The 12042-nt window shown below is 37.6% G+C and overlaps 1 protein-coding gene across 2 annotated transcripts; it reads left to right on the forward strand.

Moving 5' to 3' along the window:
• Positions 1–178: 178 nt before the first annotated feature.
• LOC121939610 (deoxynucleoside triphosphate triphosphohydrolase SAMHD1-like) lies at positions 179–11587 on the forward strand. 2 transcript variants are annotated; one of them, XM_042482612.1, is made up of 9 exons: positions 179–314; positions 1645–1696; positions 3852–3949; positions 4585–4636; positions 6968–7104; positions 8139–8207; positions 8362–8466; positions 8604–8740; positions 9936–11587. In XM_042482612.1, exons 1-8 carry the CDS (start codon positions 216–218, stop codon positions 8730–8732), a joined length of 741 nt encoding a protein of 246 aa, XP_042338546.1. In that variant the 5' UTR covers positions 179–215; the 3' UTR covers positions 8733–8740; positions 9936–11587. The 2 variants fall into 2 exon arrangements, with proteins under 2 accessions (XP_042338546.1, XP_042338547.1); XM_042482613.1 differs by lacking the exons at positions 6968–7104; positions 8139–8207; positions 8362–8466; positions 8604–8740; positions 9936–11587 and adding an exon at positions 5480–5872.
• The last annotated feature ends 455 nt before the right edge of the window (positions 11588–12042 follow it).

Raw genomic sequence — 12042 nt, forward strand, 5'->3', positions numbered from 1 at the left:
GTAGAAGTAATTTTGTCAAATATTTAGCTTTCTCAAATTTTTTTGCGCTATGCCTCTCAGTTAATGGTGTGAATTACATATTTGTGAAACACTGTCAATAATGCCATGCAGTTGTAACCTCTTTTTCTTTGGTTTGGTCTTACTAATCTGTCTTCTACTGTGTTTGTCTTGTAGATGATGTGTTTGGACAAATACTTAAGTCTTACTCCCCAACAATGGCTGAGGCAAGGCAGATTCTGAACGAGATCATCTTAGAAAACCTCCCTGAGCTTCTGACAGCAACAGACACTGAGAGATCCAGTGAGCCCACTGAGGTGTGCACTTATGTCTTTGTTTGCCTGTATAGAACTGCACTTCTGTTTGACATGTTATCTATTTCACTGTGGCTATGAGAATACTTCAAATTCTGATAAGATACTGAAAGTAGATTGTTAAGAGCAGCTTTTGCCCCCCTTTACACCTTACATCAAAATGCATCTCATGTCCAGATTGTATTTAGATATAATTTAACCTGATTACATTTAGAACTGGTATTAATATGTTTCAAGGGTCCACACAGGACTAATTGAGTTCTGATCACTCTGTTAAGCTCAAACAACAAAACACAATCCAAACAGGCCTACCTGATTAAAAAGACAGTGATCAACAGGAAGAATTCATTTCAGATGAGGAAGACACCCTAGTAATGTTAACATCAGATGAGAGGAGAGACCCCAGTGTTCCCAAAATCTTCAGTGTCAGGTGAGGGAGAGCTGCTGCTACCTCACAGGCTAGAACAGTTGCGCACGATTATAGATTTTCACCCAAGTAGTTGTTGTATGTGGATTGAAAACGCAATTGCATTCACACGTCTGATCATCAAAAGAGTATTTTTCTCCAAGATTTAAAGTGGGTCTAAGTTATAACAAAGCTGGATGTCTTATTTTGTAGATGATAAGTGCATGGTGCTTGTTTCTGTTGTCTCTACCATTTTACATTGCCTCTGTGGGTAACATGCCTGGATTTCACTACCTAAATTTTAAGGTAAGATTTTAAAAAACATAGTATTTCGGTATGAAATTGACTTGTGTCCACACTAGCATTTGCTGTTTGTTTTCATACAGACTTCTGCCAATAGTGAAACAGTCTAAATCGATGCATCCTCTTTATAGTTGATAAAAAACAAAACTTCACATCACAGGCAAAATCTGGTAAGGTGTGGGACTGACGCCCTCTTTGACAAATCATTACTTGTCCTCTGAACTTCACTGCCTCTGACTGAGCAACAGACACAGCTGGTAACTTGACCAAGTACCAGCCCATTAAACCTCCTTTTAGTTCCCTTCTGCTCACTCTGACAACTTGTTTTAATACAGCCAATATAGTTTTTTGTCATTTACATATGCATCTGGTGTTTTAATATGTATACACTCAGTTGCAAGTTTCGGAAAGGCTTGCTTATGAGGCGAGAAAAACACTGCATTTTGTGTGGACAGAGAACTAAAAGTGAGAAACTAAGATGCATTATTACATTTAACTGCTGAATGTGAACATTTTCTTATTGGGTGTGTTTAGGATGTGATAACCATCAATCAATCAGTCAATCAATAGTAGTTGCTAATCTCTTGTCCCTCTCCCTTTTCACCCTTCTCCTTCCCTCCCTAGGATCAGATTCGTCAGTGGAAAAAGACATTGCGTCTGGAGATCGCGTCAGTTGGTAGGAAATCTTCTTTCTTGCACCTCTAAATCACTCATGCTTGATGCGACCTTCTAATGCCATTATTATGAGTCACACCTCCACTTTCAATATACGCATGGGACTTTTATCAACACCCACAATATTTGCCCATAACATCACATGCTATCACAGAGTGCATTTAGTAATTTTACACCTGTCATTACCGTAATATGACATGCGTTTGTTACTATTATTGCTGTCCACCTCTCCCCCTATCTCCCCCGTCTTCCCCTCTCTCTTTTTCTTTACTTTTTTGTCATTATTGTAATTCAATTGTTATTTACAACATCTATTGCACATCTGTCCGTCCTGGATGAAGGATCCCTCATCATTCTCTGCCGCTCTTCCGCTCTTCCTGCGGTTTCTTCCATTTTTGATCCCCTGTTTCAGGGTTTCTTTTTCAGGAGTTTTTCCTCAGGTAGTTTTATGGTCTAAAGGCAGAGGGATGTCATATGCTGTAAAGCCCTCTGAGGCAAACCATACAGAAATCAAAATCTAAAATACTAAATGAGGATGTAAACAATGCAGGTGACTTTTAAGACTAGAAATAATACCATGCAGACGAATGAAGTTGCACTTACAGTTTACATCCATGTCTGTGAAAACGTGGATGCTTCACTTACATCTTCCCCCTCTACAATCGACACAGTCTCAAGGAGGACACCCAAGATCAGTGTCATTAATTCAGTATCTGATCAAATGTCTCCCCTTCTGTTCCTGAGATATGATGTTTTTGTAAAACATTATGTCACAGTGAATTTGACCTTTGAGCTCTTGGATATAAATTGTCAATACTTCACCATAATATCCTATTGGACATTTGTGTGAAATTTGAGCTCATGAGTGCTTGAGTTATGGCCAAAAACTTTTTTATGTAGTCACTGTGACCTTGACCTTTGACCAATAGATTCTAATATGTTCATTCTTGAGTTCAAGTGGACATTTGTGCCAAATTTGAGGAAACACTCTCAAGGCCATCTTCAGGTATTGCATTCATTAAAATTAGGTGTATGCAAGGTCACAGCAACCTTGACCTTTTATCATCATATTCTGACCTGCTCATCCTGTATTTCAAGTGGATGTTTGTGTCAAATTTGAAGAAATTGCCATAATGTGTTCTGGAGAATGAGCCTGTGGAACATATGGACAGACAGACATACATATGGACAGACGAACAGGGGGACAACCTGACAATATAATGCCTCAAGTCTTGGCTATTGCTGGTGCCGAGGCATGGAAAGGTGGATTTGAATCCTTTGTTAGACCAGAGAAATAAACACAATGAGTTTTCCATAATACTTAATGTAATTATAAGTTTTGTTTGTATACAAGAAATCTCCGCAGAGAAACCTTGAAATATGTAGTTGAATGAAATAGTTGAACCAACAAAAAATATTCACCTGTAACACTTTAATATGAAAAAATCACATCAAAATACAAGATTCAAATCCACTCTTGCCATTCAGGCCTCGACCCTTGTGCTTCACAGCGTAACAATTTAGAGTTAAGGCGTACTGTTTAGACTGATTCACATGAGGATGGGCACAAATTCTTTACAGTTAATCACTCCTCTTGTTTTTGGGAACTCCAGGGACTATCTTAAGATTTACAAACTCAAAAGTCTTGACCACTACTCTCACATGGTAGTAGCTAGCTAGTTAGCAGGACTTGCCAGTAATTGCAGGTACATTAAACACTTATTAAACACATTAAACACTTTAATCTACTCCAAACACTTTTACTCTTGTGATTTTGGTTCTGTAAAGGCTAAAGAAAGACACAATCCTCCAAACTTTAAATACAGAGTTGTGTTTTTACTGAAGCCTCATGAACATATCTTCAGCACATGACAAATCCCAGACTTGCTGAGCCGCATTACTGTTACTCAGCTATAAATGGACAGTTGGGTATAGCAAATGGTCTCTTGAGAATAGAAGCAACTTTCTAAAGTTAACGGTTTTTTCCACATTTAACAACAAATAAATAAACAGAGCTAGTTTTATCACATATTGATTCATTTTGTCAGTTTTGCCCCTAACTTGACAATGTCAGTGATTTATTTGTGAAATATTAATGAATTTGTGGCTCTGCCTTTTTTAATTTATTTCTTTTTTACATTCTAACCCACTTGTAGAAGAACTCAACTCTTCCTCTGAGGAGAGGGAGAATCTACACAAGACCATCTCTGAAAACCTCCCCAACATTCTGAGAGAGAAAAAGCCTGAGATCGAGGTATATAGTACTGTCTTTTTTGCATTGCTTTTAACTTTAACATGTTATCTGGCCATAGACTTAGGCTATGAGGACATTAAGTATTGTAAGAGCAGGTTTTGTTATAACAAAGCAGGATGTTATTCTCCTTTTATGGTTGATAAGTGAAGTTTGCTTGTTTCTGTTGTTGCTTTCATTTTTCATTGTCTCTTCGAGTATTGTTCTTGGATTTTAGATGGAATACAACAATAATAGCCAGTCACAATTCCTGTAGATTGAATTTAGTATATGTGATTGCAGTGCAGGCAAGATCATAGGACCGAATGCCACTTAGACTATTTACTTAATAGGCATTTTTCAAAACACAGTATTTCTGTGCAATAACAACTTGTGTCCACATTAGCATTTTCCAGTTTGTTTTCATAGAGATCTCTGTCCACAGTGAAACATTTAAGAAACAAATGTATCTTGTCTTTTAATATTCATACACTCTAAAAAAAGTTTTGGGGAAGTGGACAGAGACAGAGAGAAACAAAGATGTGTTATTACATTTAACTGCTGAATGTGAACATACTTTTATTGTGTGTTGTCAAGATGAAATAAATCTCAAATCTCTTGTCTCTCCCACATCTCACCCTATTTCCTCCCCCCTTAAGGATCAGATTTCTGATTGGAAAGTGAAAATGGCTCTGGAGAACGTTCCAGATGGTAGGAAAATCCTCTTACTTGCACCTCTACATCAATCGGATAAACACAGTATATCTTGGTTTTAATTTGTACAATCAATTTATTAAAATGATAAGTTTAAGTTTTATAGGCTGTGGCAATAACGTCTTAGCAAAGGCAAAAAAGGAAAAAGAGAATTTTAAGCTAGTAAATGAGGGTGTTAATAGGGGTGCAGATTTCGATCTTTTTAGAAGAGATAGATATGAAATATTTGTGAAACCACACAGATAAACACAATGAGTTTTGGAATGTAAAACTTCACGTATTCAGTTCATCCAGCAAAAATCCTTCACTTCCCAGCCCTCCCCCGTCTCCTCTGGTGTGCCACAGGACTCTGTCCTGGGGCCCCTTCTCTTCATTATCTGTCTCCTCCCACTTGGCAATATTTTCCGTAAATTTGGTATCAATTTTCACTGATTTGCAGATGATACCCAGCTCTATCTGTCCAGTAAACCAAACTCCACTCTCCCACCCTCCTCCCTCACCCTCTGCCTCTCAGAGATTAAATCCTGGTTCACCTCCAACTTCCTTAAACAGTGATAAAACAGAACTTCTTCTGACTGGAACTAAATCCACCCTATCCAAAACTGACAGTTTCTCCCTCACCATTGTCAGCTCCACAGTGCTCCCTTCCCTCAGGTTAAGAGTCTGGGTGTCATCCTCGACAGCTCACTTTCTTTCCACTCGCACGTTAATAACATAACTCGGTCTGCATATTTCCATTTACGCAATATAAATTGTCTCCGTCCCTCTCTCACCCCTCATTCCGCTGCTATCCTGGTCCACAACCTCCCGCCTTGACTACTGTAATTCACTCCTTTTCAGTGTCCCTCACAAGTCCTTCCATAAACTTCAACTGGTTCAAAACTCTGCACTCCGCATCATCACCAGGACTCCCTCCTCCCACCATATTACCCCCATCCTCCATCAGCTTCACTGGCTCCCGGTCAAATATAGAATCTCTTTCAAAATCCTGCTATATACATTTAAGGCCATCCATAACCTCGCCCCCCAATGTCTTCCTCCTCCCTCCACCTCTCTGCGCCCTCTGCCTGTCTCAGTACCATGGGGAGCAGAGCTTTCAGTCACTCTGCTCCCCAACTCTGGAATTCACTCCCACCAGTCATCAGAAGCATTGATTCATTACACATGTTCAAAGCCCGACCTTAAAACCCATCTGTTCCGGACTGCTTTCTCCCTGTAATTTCTTTGTTTCATTTTAGCCTGATGCTTTTAACTTGATGTGTTATTTTAGTTACTGTGTTCTTGAGTGTTTAGAAAGGCGTTTTTAAATAAAATGTATTATTATTATTATTAAACACAACTTTTGTTCAGAAGAAAACTCCACAGGGCACTACTCACCAGTAACATTTTATTATAAAAAAAAAAAAAAAAACATAAATCAACAAATGAGGCTGGAAATCCATTTCTGCCATGCAAAAGTACCTGATGAGAGAACTAATCTGCTTCACAACATGACAGAATAACCATTTTAGACCTCTGTTTTTTGAATCACAGCTTGAAAATAAGGGGCAAAGAATTTTGTATTCAGACTGATACGTATCTGACTAATAAGATCTGTTAGGCTGCAGTGAACATATTATTCAAAGTGAGCCTGGATTGACACTTAATCAATCTGTTGTTCTTGGTAAATTTAGGGACTCCAATATTTAAAGATTTACACACTCAAGAGTCACGACCACCTCAACGGTAGTCACTAGCTACATAGCAGGACATGTTAACAATTGCAGGGACATCAGAGCAAATTAACACTTATTTATTTAACTCCATTTAACTGCAGGCAATATGATAAGAGGGAGAATCTAAGTTGGGACAGAAAACATAGTTTTTTGCTTTTCATCAGACTGAACGATTTGCAGAAATGTGATGAAGTGGTAATTAAGACGCTATAAATATCTACAGCCATGTGTAATTACAGCTGCTCTAGCACCATTGTAGAACCTTGATAATGCGACACAGGCAGTGAAATTTCTTTAACGTATTTCTCACTGACCTGACAGTTTTAAAACAGAATCAGACATACGTTTGACTTTAGAAATCTGATGAAAAGAATACTTATGCTTATATCTGCCTGTGTGCATACACACAGTTTTAGTTGTGATTCTGCACACAGATGTATGCATCTGGTCACAAGCGCCAAGCAGTTTATATTGCTTAATTTTGTGAGTAACACCTCTGTGTTTACGATAACAATTTCTTATTTGTGACCCACTATGAACGATTTAGTGACCTTGTCTTTGGTTGTCTTGTCCTCTTGTCATCTGTCTTCTACTCTTTTTCTCTATCTTGTAGAAAAAGTGTTTGAAAAAATACTCAACTCCTCCAACCCAGGGCTGGCTGAAGCATGTTGGATTCTGAACAAGATCATCTCTCGGAAACACTACAAGTTTTTGGGTGAAATCTCAAATCCCGATCCAATGCAAACCGAGGTGTGCAGTCATGTTTTTGTGTGCCTGCATTAAATTACTCACTTCTCTGTGACATTATCTATTCTATTACGGTAATGATTACACTGTCAGGCAAATTCACAAAGAATGGACTGTGGCAACTGACAACACAATGAACTGCACATCACTTGCATCCTCTATCTGCCCCCTCTCAAGGTCCAATTGAAAAAAGATATTGCTCTAATGATATTACAATGCCAACACACCCATAAAGTTTTGCATCTGAGTGCCATTTACCTTTTTTTTTTTTACATCTGATTGCAATTATCTATGTGGCAAAGGATAAATGTTGTTGGCAGAGAGAAAAAGAAAGCTGACACATTTAGACCATGAGCTACAGGTCTTGACCGATGAGATGTAGAGGCACTTATCAAAACTTCCAGCTAGAAATTTAAACGTGACAGAGAGATACTGTCTTGGGGATTTAATGCCATAGTCTGTCAGTGAGCTCCAGATAGCACCATTTCTCTTATGACACAAACAGTTGCTGACAATCAATGTAAGTGCGTGTGGTTTAGTGTTTTTTTTTAATGTGTACAAATAGTACAGAAACACTAAGATGCTATTTGTTTGGAGGCACAGTCACAGGTGCATAACAATCTTTGCAGGTGCTTTGAGAATTTTATGGTTTCTTCTTGTCTTATTTGTGTGTCTTGATTTCTACACTCAAGATACCAAGTAGCTTACATTATAGAGTGGCAGCCCCATGTACAAAGACTGTGTCCTTGCTTTTACTGCATGGCATCCCAAACCCTCCTCGCCTTCACTCTAATACTGTCCTATCAAATTGGGCTCAAGCCATAAAAATGATTTCTACACTACAAGAAAGTTTATGGAAAAGCTTTGTTTTGATAAAAATGCTGTTTTAGTGTGGAAAGAGCCAGAACAGTGAAACAAATGCTTTTAAAAATTTAATCTTCTAATGTGGATGCACTCTCAATGTGTCCCATCGAGATGGAATAAACCCCAAGTTTCTTGCCCCTCCCATTCCTTGATTTTTCTCCTCCCTTGCTAAGGATGTTTGGAAACAAGAATTGGCTGAGGCCCAACCTAACAAACTGAAACCAGGGGACTTTGAAGTTATGGTGAGTTTTAAGTCTATATACTTTGACTTCGCTTTTTTTAAAAGCTTGGGTTTTGTTGATTGTCAGTTTATATGTAAGATGTTGCCATACTCTGTTGTGGCATTATTTACATGTGAACATTAAAACAGGCCTCTGTCTTACTCTTCTCTTTTAGTTCATTACTTTTGACTACGGAATGAAAGACGAGGACCCAATCTATAAGATGGATTTCTACGGGAAGGACAACCCTGAAAAAACATCCAAGATTTTCAAAGAAAATGTCAGCTAAAACAATGACAGTAACAAAAAAAAAACCAAAATAATAGTTACTTGTTGATTTAGATTTTGTATATTTCTTCACATGGCAGCCTCTGTTATGTCATTATTCTTATATTTATGTTGCTATCATTTTGTCAGGTTTCCAAGCTTCTCCCAGTGCAGTTTTCTGAGCAGCTGATCCGGGTTTACAGCAGGAAATCAGATAAAAAGAGTTTGCCCATTGCCAAGGAGCACTTCGCCAGCTGGGCTCAAAGCAAATGCCGGTAATGCCAAAGGTAATATTTAGATCCACACTTTTAAATATTGACTCATTTTTTCAGCTCCAGCAGGGTTGGACATTGGCACTGGCCACCAGCAAAATGATGGCCGAATATACAAGTGCCTGCTAGATTTGCTTCATTCACCAGGCAAAAAACAATGGTATTCTATTAAGTGGCTAGTAGAGTTTTAAAAAAACAGCCACAGTGATTGAAATGGCTGCGTTGGCGCTGGAACAATCTTGAACAGCGTTCTGGCACATTTGATTAATAAGAAAATTGGCAGTTTCATACATAGTAATGCAAAGCAAGTTGTTTTTTCGTGTGCTGCAGCTTGGTGTTAAGATATTCACACAATAAATCAGATAGTATTGTCACCCCACGATCCCCCACAATCAAAACACACCCTTCTCATGCGTGTAGATGTCAATAAACTTGCGGTTGAAATCAGGCATTCAGTCAGCTGGTCAGCATCCAGCTAGCTACAAAAGGAGAGCAAGCATAAATGGAGGTGGTTTTCTGAAGTGGTAGGTAATTTCAAATGCAACTTTGCAAATAGAGCTTAGTAAATATCACCAAAAACACAAGCTGTTTTATGAGAGACTTGGCTCTCTGTCTTAGAAAAAGTTCATTTCGTCTGTATTTGTGCAGTTTCCTGAAAGCTTACGCAACTGAGCAGTGCCATCAGAGACAGTGGAGGCAGTGTGGCATGGTTTAAGTGTGATGCAAATGTAGGTGGTGTCATAATAGTGGAACTGAACAAATCGGTATTATAGTAAAAAATAATTGTCCATTCATATGTTGGGATGTATTTAATAGCTGCACAGACCATCATCTACAAAGCTGCCTCACTTAAAAAATAAAATAAAATATATATTTTATATATATAAAATATATCTACGTCCTCTATGTCGCCATGTTTGTTTTCAAACTTTTGACTCTGAAAAAAGTTAAGTATTGCCTATCCCTAGGCCCTGCCAAGGGGGCTTCTGACGGACATCTTGAGACTGCGGGGGAACAGTAATTACAGTCCCAAACAGGCGAGCTAGCAATAACTGTCAGGAATCCCGTACAAGGGTCCTTCTCCCCTGGTCTGTCTGTGCTCACTGTCAGTTTCATATCATGACAGAAATTAAGTACCCTCTAATCGGGAGTATTTCCCAGTGTGAAAGTACATTTCTAAGATTAATGTGTTATAACTTTACTCTCACAGATGGAGAGATATGGAAGCAGGAGCAAAGAGGAAGAGGACAGATGATCCTCATGGATGTTCATCTTCAGAATGAAAGCCAATGTAACATCATCTAATATATTAGAGTCAAAAAGAGAAGGTCAGAGGATCACATAACCTGTAAAAAATGAAATCTAGACAGCAAGTAGTCAAAGTACTAATAAATTATTTTTTAGTTATTTTGAAACTGACATTTTTCCCCACAAGACTGTTCCACTGGATCTTAGGGTTCCCCACCTGCCAAATCCCGCTTTAACCCCTGAGTACAGTGTCCTGCTTCAGTAATGATGAAGTGCATTGCTCAGTGCATTGCTCCTGTTAATACTGACGCATCTCTGTCTTTATTTACATGCAGGACAAAAAGAAAAAACAGAGCTCACTCCAGTGGTAAAATAAGTTTTTATGGATAGAGATTAACACAAACAAAAGAAAGAAACTGCTCCCTGATAGTTATTTGTTAATTATGTTTGAAAATGATTAAATGTTCTTTAAGCTGAGTATGTTAACAAAGCAACATTTTAATTTTGAGGACCCTAAAGGATTAAACATCATTTCATAACTTTTAATTAGCTTTATTTTAGACTGCAGCAGTATATGTCGCAATGACCACGTTGCCATAATGTAATTCTGGTGTCAACAAATCAAGAATGGTTACTTAAAATGGCTTTGTCTAAAAATGAACATGTATACAGCATATTTTATAACCCATCCCATTTATGCTTTTTTTGTGTATTCTCCACGCATGTCTTGTGATCAGAGTGTGAACATTTACTTTTAGGTTGAGGGTTTTTTCAAATATTTAAAGGTGTTTGGTTTTGACACTAATCGTGTGAAGTAATGTAGTCTGATTAGATATTTTAACTTTGAGTGATGTTTGATTAGACGTTGTTTTTGGTGGTGTGGTTCCAGCTTTGTTGTTTTACTGTATTGTTGCTCACTCACTGCATTGGTCATTACTTTTTTTATAATTCGTTCTTTAAATTTGTTTGTAAAATGTTACTTATATTGGCTGTATCTTTTTTTTAGGATTTTTTTTTCAAGCCCAAAGGGTTTAAAGACACATTATGTTTTCACCAATGATTGAAAGTTGTGTGCAAATGCTGCCCAACAAATATGATCCCAGTTGACTTCATGGGGGCACCATAATTAAAGCTCAAAATTTTGAACTTGAAAAGTCATAACTCAATAACATTTTGTTCAAACATTACCAAACTTGGTGGATATTTCATAATTAAATTGTTGAAACATGTCCCCAAAAGCATGGCCTGGTGAATATATATCTATATTTTTGTCCTTATTTTGGTTATGAACGATTTTACCTTTTGAAACTGCCTCTTGGGAGGCACTTTGCATTTTATCTATCAATATGAAATGAGACAACTATGATTACTATTCTGATTACATTACGTATAACTATTTCTCACTGTACTCATACTATGTGGCTCAACTTACCTTCTTTATTATGTGCTTATAGCGTGAAAACGAATTTGATATATATATAGATAGATACATATATTACAGGTCTTTAAAAGGAAACCTACCAAAAGTTATTAGAGCCTTTCAACTGTATTCCTAATAAGGTTGGTTGATTATAGATTGTACTGTTCTGTTTGAAATAAAACTCTTGGCTAACATGGTGTCTTTTCTGCATTACTCCATTTATATATACTGAAAAACAAATATGTACACATAATACACCCTGTTAGAGCTTTAACGATTAACCAAAGTGTAGGTGACTTACTAATTGCCTGAAACCTATTACATCTAACATCTACTCAATATCTCACAAGCTTCATTTACTTTTTATCATCGTATTTTTATTATCTAATTATTTACTAGAACCTTCTGATATTATTCTGAGATTAGTATTTATAAACTGTGGTACTTTGTGCTTGAGGGGACTGTTGATTGTTTATCAGGGGAGGGGGCTGACTTGGGTGTGACTTTGCTTTTTGTTTTAATCTTTACCCTCCCCCGAAGCTGGAAAAATTATGCCTTGAATGCCCCCCTGTGACTGAGGAAAATGGTTGACCCGCCATGATTTATTTTTGGCAAAGCTTTAAATAATGAAATATCACAATTTTATTTT

The sequence above is a fragment of the Plectropomus leopardus genome, unplaced genomic scaffold, assembly GCF_008729295.1.
Source record: "Plectropomus leopardus isolate mb unplaced genomic scaffold, YSFRI_Pleo_2.0 unplaced_scaffold5276, whole genome shotgun sequence".
In the NCBI taxonomy this organism is placed as follows: domain Eukaryota; kingdom Metazoa; phylum Chordata; class Actinopteri; order Perciformes; family Serranidae; genus Plectropomus; species Plectropomus leopardus.